At 40.3% G+C, this 19013-nt stretch overlaps 1 protein-coding gene across 1 annotated transcript in view; it reads left to right on the forward strand.

Annotated features, from left to right (window-relative positions):
• KIF4A (kinesin family member 4A) overlaps positions 1–19013 on the forward strand; it is a 118484-nt gene that overhangs the window by 46302 nt on the left and 53169 nt on the right. Inside the window, exons 10-13 of the mRNA XM_080795062.1 lie at positions 4425–4486; positions 14495–14627; positions 16514–16572; positions 16685–16790. Coding sequence (XP_080651188.1) covers positions 4425–4486; positions 14495–14627; positions 16514–16572; positions 16685–16790 — 360 coding nt within the window. The remainder of the gene's footprint in view (positions 1–4424; positions 4487–14494; positions 14628–16513; positions 16573–16684; positions 16791–19013) is intronic.

Consider the following 19013-nt stretch of genomic DNA (forward strand, 5'->3'; position numbering starts at 1 on the left):
TGGACGAGATCGAAGAGTACATGGTGCATTCAGGGTACTCAGTAAATATTTGCTGAATGGGTGAATGGCCAAGAAGAGAAGAAGGCCAAAGACAAAACTCTGGGGAAACAACAGTATTTAAGGAATGGGGAAAAGAGGGAAGACAAAAAGAGAGTGAGAAGGAGCCAACAGGTTGGAAGAAAAGCAGTGATATCATGGGAGACAAAGGAAGAAAGTTTTGAGGACCATCAAAAGTACAAATTTATAAAATGTAAAGATAAGGACTGGAAAGTATTTGGTTGGTTGGTTGGTTGGTTGTTTAAGCAACAGGTGACCTCAGTGAGAAGAGGGTCAGGGGAATGATAGGAGGAGATTATTGTGGGCTAGTCAGTGAATGCTGGATAGGGAAGTGGAAGAAGCTGGTAGGCTCTTCTTTTGAGAAGGCAAGATGAAAGAAGACAGTAGCTAGGTAGTCAAGGGCCAAAGGTTATAGGTCTGTTTGTTTTTAAAAATATGCAAGAGACTTGAACAAGTGAAAGAACCAGTTGGAAGAGAGTGAAACTGAGAATAGGCACTAGTTGCTAAGGGATCATCTGTAAGTAGTTGAGATCCTGAGCACAAATGAAGAGGGATTGGCTTTAGACCAGCAACAGGATACCTGCCACCAAGACTAGAAGGAAAGGGGCGCCTGGGTGGCTCAGTGGGTTAAGCCACTGCCTTCAGCTCGGATCATGATCTCAGGGTCCTGGGATCGAGCCCCGCATCGGGCTCTCTGCTCAGCAAGGAGCCTGCTTCCTCCCTTCTCTCTCTGCCTGCCTCTATGCCTACTTGTGATCTGTCTGTCAAATAAATAAATAAAATCTTTAAAAAAAAAAAAAAAAAGACTAGAAGGAAAGAGGTTAGGATAGGAAGAATACAGTGATGGTAATTTAGAGGGAGAAAAGGGGAAGTTGAGGGGTTTTCAGCCTGACAACATTTACCTTCTCAGTGTCGGAGGCAAGGTCATCTTCTAAGAGAGAGCAACCAGATAGGGTAGAGGGATTGAAGAGGCCACAGAGGCTTGAAATCGTGGAAATGGAAGAGGTAGCAGACAAGGCATATGCATCTGTGGTGGTATCCATACAAATGGTTGTGTAACAGCTCAGTGGCTCTGGTAGAGGAGATGAAAAGGGAGGTAGTTAGTTGGACTGATCCAGGCTTGGGAGAGGGGTCAAGTTTTCTTGCCTTCCAGGGTATAGTACTCTTCCCACACTGTGCACTGCTTCCCAACTGTGTAGTGCTTACTCCGTCTCTGGCCTTCCTCCTTGGTGATAAGAACTACTATTTAGTTCGTCTAAAGCTTCCCCTTCCCTTCTCTTCCTCTAACTCCCTCCCTCCTAGGGGTCACTGTAGAAAACACAAGTAATTTACCTGTTAACAGTATCATCTCAATTATGAAATACCATACTCAGTTCTGTCCCTCCATTTTCTTTCATGTGTATTCTTATTGCCAAGAACACTCTTCTTCCTAGTCATTTATTTGTTCATTCGTTCCAACAATAAATCTATATTGAATGCTACTATGTGCCAGATACTGTGCTGGGATACGTGGCTGAACAAAGCAAACATGGTTTCTGCCTTCATGGAACTTAAGGCCTAAGTGGGAGAAGCAAATGCTAAACACATAAGCATACCAACATATCATTTTCTAAAATGAGATTGTGTGCTATTATTAGGGTAGTATGACATTATAGAACAGGGTCTTCTGTTATATATCAAAGCTGAGAAGTCTTCCCTGAGGTAGCAATGTTGGAGTTGAGATCTGAGGGACTGACTAGGACTTATCTATGCAGAAAAGAAGGAAGAGGCTTCCAGAGAAAAGAAAAAGCATTTGTGGCTAAGTGTAGTGGTTAAGAGCATTGCACGGCAGTCAGACTGCCCACATTCAGATGCTGGCTTTATAACTCACTGGCTATGTACCCTGGCCAAGTTCTCTGTGCCTCAGTTACCCTAACTATGAAATGGAAATAATTATGGCGCCTGGGTGGCTTTGTTTGTTAAGCGTCTGCCTTCGGCTCAGGTCAGACCCCAGGGTCCTGGGATCCAGCCCCACATCAGGCTCCCTGCTTCTCCTCCTCCCTCTGCCACTTCCCCCTGCTTGTGCTCTCTGTCTTTCTCTCTCTCTTTGTCTCTCTGTCAAATCAATAAATAAAATACTTGAAAAAAAATAAAATAGAAATAATTGTAGCTGCCTCGTAGGGTTTTTGTGAGGGTTAGATGAATTAATACACAGAAAACACTTAGAACAGTGCCAGGCATATACCAAGTCTGACAAGGTCCTGATTTAGGAAGGCATACAGTGCCTTTGAAGAACTGAAGGAATGCCGGTGTGGCTAGAGCAGAGGGAGCCAGGAAAGTGTATTCCAGTACGAGACTGGAGAAGAAGCAGAGACCTGATCGAGGCCTGGATGATGTTAAAAATGATGTTAAGCCGGGTGGTAACAGTGACAATTTCCATTTTGAAATGATGTTCTGGCTACTGTGTAGAAATGAATTATAGTGGAGCAAGAGTAGACTCATCGAGAAGATGTTAAGAAGTTACTCAGTGGTCCACGTGAGAGATAAATGGTGGCTTGGACTTAGGGTGGTGGTGGTGGTGATGGAAAGAATTGGCCAGTGGCTTAGATAAGAGGATGAGGATTTGGCACCCAGATTTCTGCATGTGAAACTGCACGTTCCCTGACCCGGAGTGCACTAGAAAAGGACCAGGTTTCAGGATAGCAGACAGCTAAGTGAGAATATGAAGTAGATGAACATAAAGCTCTAAATTCAGAAAGATTTGTGTTTGAGATAAATTTGGGAGTCACCACTTTATAGATGGTAACTGAAACCATTAGACAGACTTCAAGGAGAGAGTATAATATAAAGCAAGAAGATTGATACTGAACTTTGAGGATTTATCATCTAAAGGACAATTGGCACAAAGATTAACCAAGAAAGAGCCTTAGAAGATCAGCTGGAAGAGTAGAAGGAAAGGCAGGAAAGTATTGTGTCCGGTAAGCCACATGCTAGCAAACAGTGAAGTAAAATGAAGACCGAAAAATGCCCATAGGTTATAATGACATGCAGATCATTAGTGACCTTAGCAAGAGTTGTTTCAGTGGAATGCTATGGGCAGAAATCAGATTAGAGGATTCTGAGGAGCAAGTGCAAGGGGTGAACAAAAGGAAATGGCGGCAGTGAGACTATTCTCTCAAACTTTGTGAAGGGGAGAAGTAGGGCAAAAGAGGAAGTGGGATTGAGAAGGGTGCTTTTGCTTTAAGATGGGAGAGACTTGAACACTTTTAATCTCTTTTGTTTAGATTTTATTTATTTATTAGAGAGAGAGCATGTGTGCATGCATGAGCAGGGGGGAAGGACAGAGGGATAGGGAGAAGCAGACTCCCCCCACTGGGTAGGGAACCCGACACGGGGCTTGATCCCAGGACCCCAAGATCATGACCTGAGCCGAAGGCAGACGCTTAACCAACTGAGCCACCCAGGCGCCCCGAACATGTTTTAATCTTAATAGAAATGATCCTGTAGGGGCGCCTGGATGGCTCAGTGGGTTAAAGCCTCTGCCTTCGGTTCAGGTCGTGATCCCAGGGTCCTGGGATCGAGCCCCGCATCGGGCTCTCTGCTTGGCAGGGAGCCTGCTTCCCTCTCTCTCTCTGCCTGCCTCTCTGCCTACTTGTAATCTCTCTCTCTCTGTCAAATAAATAAAAATAAAAAAAATAGAAATGATCCTGTAGAAATGGAGAAGTCAAAGATATAGAAGAGAGAAGGGATAACAAAGTATGATTGATCAGAAGCCAAGAAGAGTTGGGATCCAAAGCATAAGCAGTGAAATTGGTCACAGGAGGCAGAACAGCTCCTCTATTCGTTATAGGAGGGAATGGGAGAGGATCATTGTTCGCACACTCTGGTTTAACATCCAACCCCAGGAAGCTTCTTTTTGACACTTGTGGAATTTCATTATCTTGCTTCTTCTCAGAACCCTAAAGTACTTAGCTATACCTCATGAACTGGCATCTTCTCTCCTGTATTGTTTCTTACCATTTCAAGCCGTAGGCTTATCATTGTAAACTTGAGAATAAAACATGAGAGTTTATTCTCACATCCCCCTCATGTTACCTAGGCTGGTGCTGAGTTTGGTTTTTTAAAAATAGATGCTCAATAAAAAGTCATTAAGATGCTCAGATAAAAGGGACAGCTCATCTTGTAAGTACTAGTCATTCATATAATGCTATTTGGACTTTTGTCACTGAATCATCAACCCTGATGCTTCCCATAATGCCTAAAATATGCCTTAGATTTCATAGGTATCAAGTAAAATTACACTACGGCTAATTGTAGTAATTTAGCAGATAAGGGATAAGTAGCTTTTGATCGGTGATTAGCTGACTATTTTTCTTTGCTTTTCCCAGGTACAACAGCTACAGGTTTTGTTGCTACAAGCCCATGGAGGCACCCTGCCTGGATCTATAAAGTAAGAGTCATAGATTAATTTTAAATGTACATTTTAGCAGAGGCCATTTCTCTTGATTGTTGTTTTCCCCTGATATACTCAAGTTTCTGGCAGCACTTAGTATCAAGGTAGGGATCTTGTCAAACTTGCTAGTTAGCTTTGAGGCCGCCTGATGTGATAGAAAGAACATGGGTTCTGGCCTCAGAAATTTATTAATTGAAATTCTACTGTGAAGAAGAGCTATTTCTTCTTATTTATTTATGTATTTATTTCCATATAGACACATGTGACACATTTTATTCTATGGGTTAACACCCAGTACTACCATTATTTGTCTTATTGCTCAAATTGTTCGTGCTTTGTCCAGTAGGAGCTCCTTCAGGGTGGTTCGTATTTCTTTAATATACCCTCTAGTAGTTTTTTGGTGTGTGTTTTTTTTAAGATTTGTTCATCCTTTCTAGAGAGAAAGAGTGTGTGCATGGTCGGGGACAGGGGCAGGTGGAGAGGGAGAGAGAATCCTCAAGCAGACTCCCTGCCAAACACGGAGGCCCATGTGGAGCTCTATTCCAGGACCCTGAGAACAAACCCAAACCGAAATCCAGAGTCTACAACTCAACCAACTGAGCCACCTAGGCTCCCCAACCCTCTAGTTTTTAAGCATTTCCAGGAGATGTCTACACCCATCTTGTATTTTCCTTGCCCCAGTTCTAGAATCAGCCATATCTCAAGAGAGCCCTGATTTTTTTTATTGGAAAATATTGTTTAGAAACCCACTCTGGGTGCTAGGTATGTTCATTGTTACTGGGTGTCACTGAGTCCCTCTCAGCGGGTAGAACTAGGAAATATCTGTATGCCTAGTAATGCACACATATGCTCACATGTATATTTTTATATCCTTCTGTATATACATTAAAAGCCATGATTTTATACCAATACCTGTGATAGCAGTCCAACACTACAGAGTTCATTTTAGCCTTCCTCCTCCCCTTATTTATAACTCCTTTTTGCACCAGTGAGAAACCAGCTGCAATCTCTTTACTTACTTATTCGGTTCTAGTATACACATAAAGTAGTTTCAGAATTGCTAGCCCATACCCCTGTGAGAAACACTTTTATGAACTAGATTACATTTATGTACAGTTCTTTTGTCTTTAGGCTTAATGTATCCAGGCAAGATACTGGTTCCCACAGTTACTGTTTGTATTCCATTTTAGGGTTCCCCCTACATCTTCATTGCTTTTAACTGTTTGTTTATATTCTGAGTATGTGAAGGATATATGAAATATTATGATGCTCTAAGAGTCAGAGTTATACAACAAGAAATACTCAACAGTGAAATGTGAATCAAAACCACAATGAAATATCACCATACACCCATGAGGATCACTAATATTAAAAAAACCTGAGGGGCACCTGGGTGGCTGAGTTGCTAAAATGTCTGACTTCAGATCAGGGTCCTGAGATTGAACCCCATGTCTGGCTCCCTGCTAAGTGGAGAGTCTGCTTCTCCCTCTGCCCCTCCCCCTGCTCATGCGCTCCCTCTCTCAAATAAAATAAAATCTTTTTAAAAAACAATAACAAATATTGGCAAAGATGTGGAAAAATAAGAAGCTTTGTACACTGCTGGAAGGATTGTAAAATGATATAACTGCTATGGAAAACAGTATGGAGGTTCCTCAGAAAGTTAAAAATAGAACTACCACATGATCCAGCAATCCCACTTCTGGTTATATATCCAAAATAATTGAAAGCAAGGTTTTAAAGAAATAGCTGTACACCCATGTTCATAGCAACAATATTCGCACTATTCTCAATAGGCAGGAAGTGGAAGCAACACAAATGTCTACCAGTGGATGAATGGATAAAGCAAATATGCAAATGTGTGGGGCGGGTGTGTGTGTAGTGGAATATTATTCAACCTTAAAAGAAGGAAATCCTAGTACATGTTATAGCATGAGTGAAACTTGAGGACATTATGCTAAGTGAAATAAATCAGTCACAAAAAAATACTGTTTCCATTCATATGAGATACTTAGAGAAATCAAATTCATAGAAACAGAAAGTAGACTGGTGATGATCCAGGGTGGGGGGAGAAGGGCAAAAAGGGAGTTGTTTAATGGGTATAGGGTTTCAGTTTCACAAGATAAAAGTTCTGGAGATCTGTTTTACGACAATGTAAATGTACTTTACTCAACTGTTCACTTAACAATGGATAAGACAGTAAGTTTTATATGTTGTTTTTAAAGATTCATTTATTGGGGCGCCTGGGTGGCTCAGTGGGTTAAAGCCTCTGCCTTCGGCTCAGGTCATGATCCCAGGGTCCTGGGATCGAGCCCCGCATCAGGCTCTCTGCTCAGCGGGGAGCCTGCTTCCCTTCCTCTCTCTCTGCCTGCCTCTCTGCTTACTTGTGATCTCTCTCTGTCAAATAAATAAATAAAATCTTTAAAATAAATAAATAAATAATATATATATATAAAGATTCATTTATTTATTTTAGAGAGAGACAGAGAGCATCCACCAGTTGGGGGAAGGGACAGAGGGAGAAGGAAGGAATCTCAAGCAGGCTCCCCGCTGAGCATGGAGCCTGAAGCAGAGCTAGATCTCACGACCCTAAGCTCATGACCAGAGCTGAAACAAGAGTCAGACGCTTAACCATTTGAGCCACCCAGGTGCCCCAGTTTTATATGTTTTCACACAATTTTAAAAAGAACCCACAAAAGAACTAGAGGAAAGCATAGGGCAAAGGCCTATGTTCATATAGGTGAACATAAAGAACAGTGTAGAAATAAAAGCAATGGCAGGGAGCACCTGGGTAGTTAGTCAGTTAAGTGTCTGCCTTTGGCTAGGGTTGTGACCCCAGGGCCCTGGGATCAAGCCCCATGTCAGGCTCTCTACTCAGTGGGGAAGAAGCCTGCTTCTCCTCCTCCCTCTGCCATTCCCCAGCTTGTGTTCTCTGAGACTATCAAATAAATAAATAATAAAATATTTTAAGAAAATACATAAAAGCAATGGCAGAAAACTGAAAGAATAGACTTGGGGACACTGGGAACAGGGAGTTGTGGAATGGATATAAGTTTCAGTTTTGCAAGATGAAAAATTTCTGGAGATCCAGTGTACAATAATGTGAATATACTTAAGACTACTGAACTGTATGTACGCTTAAGAAACGGTGAAGATGGTAAATTTTGTTACGTGTTTTTTTATTTATCCCAATTTCTTTTTAAATACTCAGGGAAATGTCATTTCCTCTTCATCCCTGCTATCCTATTCCCATCGCACCCTATTTCTACCACTTTTCTCCTTCCTTTGTATTTAACCAATCTCTTTAGTTTCTGGCATAACCTTCCTGTATTTCTCCTGTACAAATGAGCATATACTTATATATGTTTTTTCATATCCTCTCCTTATATGAATGGTAGTATACCACAGATAGTCTTTGTGGCTTTCCACTTCTCAGCATTTCCTGGAAATCACTTTTACCAGTTTGTAGACATCTTCCTCACTTTTTCACGGCTGCATGGTATTCTTCTTAGTGTACACATGCCAAACATATTAATTCAATGACTTTCCTATGTATGGATATTTAGGTTGTTTCCAGTATTTTGTAATTACAAACATTCTGCAGTGAATAACATTGTGTTATTCAGTTTTCATGTTATTAGTGGTTTATCTTCAGGGTAGATTTCTAGAAATGGGATTGCTGAGGCAAAACATAAGGGCATGTGTGATTTTGTTAGATATTGCCTTATTGCCATATCCCCTTCCAGAAGGGGTGCACCAGTTTGCATTCCCAACAACAGCATATGAGAGCACTTGTTTCCCAAGGCCTCACCAGAGGATTGTGCTGTCATGCTTTTTCTCTGCCAATCTCATAGGTGAGGCATACTATCTCAGTATCTTGTTTTTTCATTTCTTTAATTATGAGTGGATTTGAGCATTTTTTCATATGTTTCAGGGCCACTTTTATCTCTTTCCGATGAACTATCTGTTCACATGTCCCATTTTTTCTATCAGGGTTTTTGATCCTTTGGACCTTATTGAAAAAATTGTGATGAAATATGCATAAAATTAAATTCACCATTTTAACCATTTTCAAATATACATTTCAGTGGCACTAAGTATATTCACAATATTGTACAGCCATCACCACCATCTATCTATCATCTAAAACTTTTCATCCTGCAAAATTGAAAGTCTATACCTGTTAAATAATAACACCCCACTTCCCCCTCTCCCTTCAGTCCTGGCAATCACCATACTACTTTCATTTAATTATTTTAAGCACCTCATATGAATAAAATCATATAATATTTGTCCTTTCATGACTGTCTTGTTTCACTTAGCATAATATCCTCAAGTTTCATCCATGTCGTAGCATATGTCAGAATGCCCTTTCTTTTTTTTTTTAAGATTTTATTTATTTATTCGACAGACAGAGATCACAAGTAGGCAGAGAGGCAGGCAGAGAGAGAGAGGAGGAAGCAGGCTCCCTGCTGAGCAGAGAGCCCGATGCGGGGCTCGATCCCAGGACCTGGGATCATGACCCGAGCCGAAGGCAGAGGCTTTAACCCACTGAGCCACCCAGGCGCCCAGAATGCCCTTTCTTTTAAAGGCTGGATACTATTCCGTTGTACATATATACCACATGTTGTGTATCCATTCATCTGTCAGGGGACACGTTACTTCCACCTTTTCGCTACAGTGAATAATGCTGCCACGAATGATTTAAGACCCTGCTTTCAATTCTTTGGGTATAGACCCAAAGGTGGAATAGCTGGATCATATAGTAATTCTATTTTTAATTTTTTAATAAGATTGCCATACTATTTTACATAGTGGCTATTCCATTTTGCATTCCTACGAGCAGTGCCCAAGAGTTACAGTCTCTTCAAATCCTTACCAAACACTTGCTATTTTCTGTTTTTATTATTATTTTTTAAAGATTTTATTTATTTATCATTTGAGAGAGAGAAAGACAAAGATAGTGAGAGAGAGAGCACGAGTGGGGAGGAGAGAGCGTGAAGCAGGCTCCCTGCTGAGCAAGGAGCCTGATGCAGGGCTCAATCCCAGGACCCTGGGATCATGACCTGGGCTGAAGGCAGCAGCTTAACTGACTGAGCCACCCAGGTGCCCCTCCGCTTTTTAAAAAAAAAAATAATAGCCACCCTAATTCTGGCCCTTATTTTTAACAGTTCTTTATATATATATTTTAGCAGTTCTTTATATATTCGTGATGTTAGTCCTTTGGCTATAGTGTGTGTTGCAAATATTTTCTCCTAATTTGTTCTCTTTTTCTTTGTTTATGGTGCTTTTGTTACACAAAAATTTTTAATTTTTACGTAGTAGTCAATTTTTTTATTGCTTTCTGTTTTTTTTAGCAGCTTTATTGATCATGTAATTTACATACCATAAAAGTCACTTACTATAAGTGTATATATAATTCAGTGGTTTTCAATAAATTTACAGAGTGGTACAATTATCACCACAAAATCCAATTTTTCCCTTTTTTTTCTTTTTTTATTATATTCAGTTACCAATTTTAGAATATTTTTGTTACCCAGAAAAGATCCTTCATGCCCATTTGCTATTACTTCTATTCCCACTCCCAGCCCCAGGCAACCAATAATCTGCTTTCTATTTCCGTGGATTTGCCCATTATGGATATTTTATACATATGGAGTCATGCAGTATGTGGACTTTTTTGTCGGCTTCTTATACCTGTAATGTTTTTTTTTTTTCCTTCAGACTTTGTTTTTTAACTGAAGTACAGTTGATATACAATGTTATATTAGTTTCAAGTTTACAACATAGTAACTCAACAATTCTATAGATTACACACACGGTGCTCACCAGCATAAGTGTAGTCACCATCTGCCACCATACAAAGTTATTACAATATTATTGACTATATACCCTATTTCATCCCCATGACATTTATTTTGTAACTGGAAATTTGTGCCTCTTAATTTCCTTCACCTATTTCACTCATCCTCTCACCACCCCCCCTCCACTCTGGCAACCACCAGTTTGTTCTATGTATTTCTGGCTCTGTTTCTGCTTTCTGTTTGTTTTGTTGTTTTTTAGATTCCACATATAAGTGAAAGCAATGGTATTTGTCTTTGATTTATTTTACTTACCATTATGCCCTCTAGCTCCATCCACATCATTGCAAATGGCAAGATTTCATTCTTTTTTATGGCTGAGTAGTAATTCCATTGTATATATAGACTACATCTCTTATTTTTTTGAGGATAGCTGACACACAATATTATATTACTTTCAGGTACACAACATAATGATTTAACTTCTCTAAACATATGATACACTCATCTCTCACCTATAACATTTTTGAAATTCATCTATGTTTTAGCACGTATAATTAACTTCATATGATTTTTATTGCTGAGTAGTATTCCACTGTCTGGATTACCCATGTTTTGTCTATCCGTTGACTGGCTGATGGACTTCTGAGTTGTTTCAGCTTTTTGGCTATTATGAATTTTGCTGTTATGAACATTTACTTGTAAGTTTTTCTATGGTCATATCTTTTTTATTGGGCAGATATCTAGAAGTAGAATTGTTGGGTTGCATCTTAAATTTTTCAAGAAGTTGCCAAACTGTTTTCCAAAGTGGCTCTGGTGTTTACATCCTCCTCATGCTTCTGGATTTTGAATCATAATTGGACTATTTTTCCCTACACCAAGGCTAAAGAGGGATTTGCCCATGTTTCTTTCTAGAACTTATGTTGGTTTTATTTTTTACCTTTCATGTTTTCATCTGGAGTTTATTCTTAAGTATGTGTGAGCCTATTTTATTTTAATATACTCATTTTCAATAACAATCATTTTTTTCTCATTTTAAAGGGGTACATTGCTTCTTGTAGAACATTTAGAAAAGTATAAAGAATAAATCTTAAAATTGCCATAATTTTATCACCCAGATATGACCACTCTTCTCTTTGTAATTTTCCTTCTTTGGGTAATTTAATCTTGGTTTCCTGGTAATATTTTAAGAATGTTGGGTAAAGAAATTGAGGAAAGCTGGGGTCTCTTAAAGACCTAATCTAGTTTAAACAGTTCATTTTCTTAAGATTTTATTTACATATTGAGAGAGAGAGAGAGAACACGCGCGCACGTGCACACACACACAAGCAGAGGGTGGGCCAGAGGGAGAGAGAAAGAAGAATCTCCAGCCAACACCCCGCTGCGCGCAGAGCCCAATACGGGGCTCAATTTCACAACCCTGAGATCATGACCTGAGCTGAAATTAAGAGTCGGACACTTAAATGACTGAGCCACCCAGGTGCCCCTAGTTTAACCAGTTTAGAAGCAATTGACCCATCTTCCTTTCCTTTCAGTTTAGTACAGACCTGTTTTATGTAAGACAAGATAAATGAACACAAGACAAATGAAAACTATTCCAGACTTCCAACCACCAAGAATATACTACAGGATATAGTTTTCAGCTACAAAAGGAATAGATTCTAAGAAACAGTTGATGAATTGAACAGTGAACTCAGCTGTTTAGCGTTTTACAGAGAAATAAAGATGCTACTTCTTTTCTCAAAAATGTATAATTTAAGAGACATTTCAGGGCGACTGGGTGGCTCAGTCGGTTAAGCGTCTGCCTTTGTCTCAGGTCATGATCCCAGGGTCCTGAGATCAAGTCCCACATCGGGCTCCCTGCTCAGGGGGAGTCTGCTTCTCCTTCTCCCTCTGCCCCTCCCCACTGCTTGTGCTCTTTCTCTCTCTCAAATAAAAAAAAGAAACCTCTCATAAAGGCCTTTTACAAAATGTACAGTTCATATAAGTGGATTTTTTTCACTTTTTGTCCTAGGATTATATTCTTTTCTTTTTGAATGTGAGTCATGGAAGCTTTTGCATTGATTTTCTGTGAACATTTATCAATTTGCACATGCTCAGCTAACTTGAATTCCAAGCATTGACCATTAAATAGCCTGCAAAAGAGGAAACACTGGCTTTCCATTGTATTTCCCCCATTTAGAGAAACCTTGGAAGTTTTTAGAAGGAAAAAACTATTGAGTTTAAAGTATCATTACTTTGGAGCTTGTCAACTTTCATAAATGATGCATGGAAGTTTTCAGCTTAATAAGAAAATATCAAAGCAATCTAAAATAACACTAAATTTGCCAATAGTTTATCTTTATAATCCACATTTTAACTGAACATTCTTTCATAAGAGTCTTAAATTCTCAGGGCGCCTGGGTGGCTCAGTCAGTTGAGTGTTCAACTCTTGATTTTGGCTCAGGTCATGATCTTGGGGCAGTGGGACCAGCCCCGTGTATGCTCTGCACTTAGCCCCCTGCTTGTGCACTCATATGCATGCTCCCTCTCTCTCTCTAACATAAACAAAAATCTTTTAAAAAATTTTTTAATTAAAAATAATTTTTAAAAAGTCTTAGTAAATTCTCAGTAGTATAACATTAGACCTTATGGTATGGCCTTGCTATTAACTTTGTGATAAAGAGCATGTTAAGATTTTCTGTTAAAAATTCCTGGAGGTCTTAAGCTGGGTGAGAGGGCATCTATTCCTGAAATCCTTTTCCAGCCTTTATTGAGATTGGGAACAGCTGTTCCCTGTCCTTTTTTTCCTCTTTATTATAGCCTTGGCAACTATTCATTTTTCCCTTCAGTCTCCTTCAGATTCAAATTTTCATATTTCTTCTGATCTTTTTTCACCAGTCCTATTTTCCAGTCTTTTGAACAACGAATCCCGGTGGATTGCAAAAAAAAAAAAAAGCAAACTTGTTGGTCTTTTCCATTAGTCTGGAACTGATACCAAGTAATCTGCATAAGTTCCAAAGGTTCTTATCTATATGTATTCCTTCAAGCTATTTCTGTCCCTCCCTTCCACTCCTACTTGATACCAACACCATTGTTGCCACCACCCACACTAAGCAATTTAAAATTGATAGACAAATGAACAAGAGGTTTCAAGCAAGGCAGACATTTAGAAGGGAACATTTATGGAGAGTTGTGAAATGTGCTCTCGGTGGCCACTGGTCATTAAATCAACTTTCTGACTTCTTAAATGCTATTTCCCTAAACTTCAGTAAATAGGTAGCTGACATATTGATAAGGTTAAATTCCAGCCCGGAGCAGTGTCACTTCTACCTCCTCCTTACCTCTTCCTTCCTTGCTTCCTTAATCTTTAATGAGAGATTGAGAGGGAGTTTTAGCTACAGAAGGAGTGGGAAGAGGAGGGAGACAACAGGCATCTTAGCGACAGTTAGTCTTCACTTCTTTTGTTTTTATTTAAATTCAATTAACATATAGTGTATCATCCAGTGACCCCCCTTCCCCCCCAGCAACCCTCAGTTTGTTACCTATGATTAAGAGTCTCTTACAGTTTGTCTCCCTCTCGATTTTGTCTTGTTTTATTTTTTCCCTACCTTCCCCTGTGTTCATCTGTTCTGTTTCTTAAATTCCACATATGAATGAGATCATATGATAATTATCTTTCTCTGATTGACTTATTTTGCTTAGCCTTCACTTCTTTTTTTTTTTAGATTTTATTTATTTATTTGACAGACAGAGATCACAAGTAAGCAGAGAGGCAGGCAGAGAGAGAGGAGGGAGGAAGCAGGCTCCCTGCCGAGCAGAGAGCCCAATGCGGAGCTCGATCCCAGGACCCTGGGATCATGACCCGAGCCGAAGGCAGAGGCTTTAACCCACTGAGCCACCCAGGCACCCCAAGCCTTCACTTCTTAACCACATCGCACAAATAGATCTTAAACCAAGAGCCAAGGGTAGAGGTTAGTCATTTCTGTTGCAACCATGGCTGGCTCTGAATTATTACCTTCCCGCAAAGCATTAATTCAAAGTATTTCAGGCATATATTTCTTATTCATTCAATATATGACCTGACTGGAAGGATAGATTGGAATGGACCCACTTTTTCCCAGACTTTTGGGGGTTAATTTTAAACCAACCCCCCACACCTAAAAGGTCTGTGGATATAGGTGTTATTAACAGATCTGTTTCTAATACATTTCCTTCTTTGTTTTAGTGTGGAACCATCAGAAAGTCTACAGTCCCTGATGGAGAAGAATCAGTCCCTCGTAGAGGAGAATGAAAAATTAAGTCGTGGTCTGAGTGAAGCAGCTGGTCAGACAGCCCAGATGTTGGAGAGGATCATTTTGGTGAGGCCCCACAACTAAGCCACTAGCAATCTGGACGTTTACTAGCTTTGGTTTTGGAAATATTTAACAAGCTTCTCATTATGAGAGACGAGTTATGTGGAAAGAAATGGATTCATATTACCGTATCCTCCATGGAGCCCCTCTAGGGTAGACACATGGGCTTATAATCAAACATACAGAAAAGTTGAAAGAATCATATATATCCTATATATCCACCACAGAGAATCCACATGAATCTGATTTTAAAGTAGATTTGTTCTAAAATACCAGAGAGGAAAGAACCAGATCCTTCTTTTTTTTTTTTTTTAAAGATTTTATATATTTATTTGACAGAGATCACAAGTAGGCAGAGAGAGAGAGAGAGAGAGAGAGAGAGAGAGAAAGGGAAGCAGGCTCCCTGCTGAGCAGAGAGCCCGATGCGGGGCTCGATCCCAGGACCCTGGGATCATGACCTGAGCCGAAGGCAGAGGCTTTAACCCACTGAGCCACCCAGGCACCCCAGAACCAGATCCTTCTGTCACCTAAAGGCCTGCCTAATTGTTATCTGTAATAGCAAGTAAATGTCTCCTCAGTAAGATTTTAGGTCTTCTCTACCTCCCTTCCCCTAATGTCACATTTCGTACTCTGTCCTAACAGCTGCCATGGTGAGCTAGAACAGCTGGGAAATTAATGTTAATTCCTTTCACATACAGTTAATTTCCAAAGAGTGGATCCCTACATAACTGATTACTCCAGTTCCGTATCCTACTACCTGTCTGATAGTAACCTGAATCGGTGCGTGCTGGCTCTACCACTAACATTTTTCTACTATCCTGAATACAACTCAATTTTTAATAGCACAACTGTTGCCAAAAGCAAAAATGAGTTTCCACCAAAATGTGATTGAACATCTGTAATTTATACACTTTCATGCATCTGTGTGCTCTCTAGTCAGGGAGGCCTAAGCTGCTTAAAGATTCTTGAAAGAGGGCCAAATCCCATATCCATTGTCCATTGCTCCTGGAACGGTGAAAATGGGAACTGGAGGATTTTTATATACAGTTTTCTATCTCTAGTGCTGCATTCTATGCCTTTGAAGTAACTCCAGAAGCTGCGTCTCACACATGTGTGCGTATGGCCAATGTTAACAGACAGCACCTGTTACTCTAGCCACATACCCCTCTGAACTTGGCTATTGCTTGATGTCCTGTTAGAATGTCAATGACCACAACACTGTTGTCCTCTATAAACTGTCTTTCCCTAATCTGTTGCAGCATCTCGCATGTTACAGATACTGTGATTGAGATAAAATGGAAAATATCAATCACCCTTCCCAAAATGTATCTCCCTCTGCCATGTCTTCTCTGCCATATTCTTATGCCTCACCCTTTTTCTTGTTTTTTCATACTAAAACCAGCCTACCATATCAGATAGTGTAACTTGAAAAGAAAAAAGCTCAACTCATATGAGGCCCTTTTATGTTTTCAGTGCCCTTATGCTAGGGCTAGGGAACAGTAGAGCGTAGGAGGCAGTTTAAAGTAAGTGGGTTTTTTTGCAAACAGCAGGGAGTAGCGTGCCAGGAAGTATTGCTTTTCCCCCAGTTGCAAAGATCTGTATGGAATTAAGGCTTCACACTCTACACCATAGTCTGAGCTTCATGGCAAGCATAAGACCCAGCTGCTTGGATGCTATTTTCAGTAGCTCATGTTGACTGAAGGGCTAATTTCCATGACTGTTTAAAAAAAATGTCATTTCTCACTAAATCACCAAAGCCCACTGAATCCTCAATTACAGCAAAGGAGGCAACTTCTCTACCTAGGTTTTAATGCATAGGAGTAGGAGAGAGGGCACAATTAGGTGAGGCTGTCCAGCATCGCCACTGATGATCTCCTGGGTCTCTGTTGCAGACAGAACAAGCGAATGAAAAGATGAACGCCAAGCTGGAGGAACTCAAGCAGCATGCAGCGTAAGTTTCATACCAAATGTCTGTGAGTGACCTATAACCTTAGTATATAATCATCGATCCTCTGGTCTTTGCAGTATGATTAACCTTCGGGTTCCTCTGTTTAAATTGTCAGCCTCAAAGTGGATCTTCAGAAGTTAGTGGAAACTTTGGAAGACCAGGAATTAAAAGAAAATGTAGAGATAATTCGTAACCTACAGCACGTGATTACCCAGCTATCGGTAAGCCAAGGCAGGGCAGTGTAAATAGACATATTGCTTTTGTTTGTTTCACTTGTGGCCTATACACGTGTCCAACTCTGTGCCTATTGCCGAAAACAACTAGATTGTGAGCTGTTTGAGGACAGAGATCATGGATCACTGGATACGATCAGAATATTAAATTCGTTCAATCAAAACACTCATAGCTTACATATGCAATGGCACATTCAGATTTCAGTACTCTACTTGAACACTGGACACAGCAACAGAGCAGTTGCAAAATTGCCCTGTAGCATGGCGGCAGTCATTGACTTGTGTAGTGTAGGCTAACTTAACAAGAGGCCTTGTGCCACACCTCAATTCTAAACATGATGGGTTCTGACAGATAACTTAGAGCAACCAGGGAATACCATAGCTCTCCTTTCTAACCAGTAATAAGTTTAATGATTGTTCTGTAAATTCCCATTTTTATTTATTTTTAGAACTACAATGGTAGTGAGGGAGGGGGTAGGCAGCGGGTATTTCTTGTTTTTCCCAGAAGAAAAATTCCTACAATCCAACCATGCTAAAGACCTTTTATCTTGGGGCGCCTGGGTGGCTCAGTGGGTTAAAGCCTCTGCCTTCGGCTCAGGTCATGATCCCAGGGTCCTGGGATCGAGCCCTGCATCGGGCTCTCTGCTCAGTAGGGAGCCTACTTCCCTTCCTCTCTCTGCCTGCCTCTCTGTCTACTTGTAATCTCTGTCAAATAAATAAATAAAATCTTTAAAAAAAAAGACCTTTTATCTTTGGTGTTCCTTCTCTAGCTTAGCCCTTAGGCATATATACTTTTTTTTTTTTAAGTTGAAATCATATTATGTTAAGGGACCATGGTTGGTTAAGGGGTTATGGTTGGTTTTGTTCCATCTATAGCCTCTTATCATTCTGAACCCCTGACATGTTCATAAATGACTGGTGGTAATTTCTAGCTCTTGGGCAGAGGCTTTAACTCTACTAGAACAGTGATTTCTCCATTTCAGCTCTTGCCCAGTGTTTTCTAGACTTGTCAGAACGGTATCACAGAATCAGCTACACCTGTATTTTACTCTGAAAGAGTCAATTTTAAAAATACCATACATTCTTGTTGAAGGAAGGGTTAGGATGAGTTCCAATAAACTAAATGAGTAAAGTCCCCAAAAGAAAACAAGGCAGTGTTTTGGAACAAGTAGAACTGTACAGAGCTGTCCCGAGCACTCTGAGATGACAGCTCAGTTGTCCAACACACAGACCACAGCAGTTGAGAACCTGGGCTCCAGAGCCACAGAGACCCTGGTTAGAACCCAATTCTGCCACTCACTAGCTGTGTGACCTTGCTAACTACTGTATTAATATCAAGAGAAAATAGTTTAAGTGACTCCAAAAGAGGCTAAAGGCATCATTCAGCTGAGGTACTCAGGGAGCTCCTGAACTCCAGGTAACTCCCTGAGTCAAAGCAGGATTAGAGTTTTGTAAGGTGAGAAGCGAGGGGGTGGGGTGTCGTTGTGGTTTGGCTCAGGTAGCAGTTCTGTGGTTAATTGCCGCAAAACTTCTGGTTGGAGCCTGTTCCAGTTTTTGTGCCTCTTGCTTAAATTAAGAACAATGGTGCATCCCCATCCTGCTAACTGTCCAATTATTTTCAGGGTCATTCTTGCAAGCCTTGTAGTTTGTTCTTTGGTTAAGGTTCACAGGTGGGAGAGGTGGCAAAGAAGGGGGAAAGGAGGCAAGGAAAACTAAGAACCCTCTCTTTCTCTTTTAATCCTCTTACATCAGCAATATGAGCAAAGGGTAATTAACTGCCTGGAAAATTCAGGAAGTCAGTACAGGAGAAACTGGGCTCTAAAAAATGAATAGAAGTTTGTCACACAAAGAGGAAAAGACAGCCTATATAAAAAGGTATAATGCCAAAGCAAAAAGGGATGAAAGTTTAGAACATAATAAGGACTTCATTGTGGCTAAATTATAAAGTGTATGCCAGAGAATGGCTATCACAAGGTGAAATTTCACCATCGATAATTCCACTTAAATATAGCGGAAACATCTGATGTCTGAACACCTTGTGCAAGCTGCCTCAAAATTAAGATCATCTAGGTTGTGGGACCATACTGGAGCTGAAGCTTAAATGATCACAAAAGAGTGACCCAGGACACCATCATTCATGGCCACCACACCGATCTTAGAGGATTTCCCACCACCTCATTTCTGGGGCTTCGAGTCACATGGGGAGGATGA

This window comes from Martes martes (genome assembly GCF_963455335.1).
Source record: "Martes martes genome assembly, chromosome: X".
In the NCBI taxonomy this organism is placed as follows: Eukaryota; Metazoa; Chordata; class Mammalia; order Carnivora; family Mustelidae; genus Martes; species Martes martes.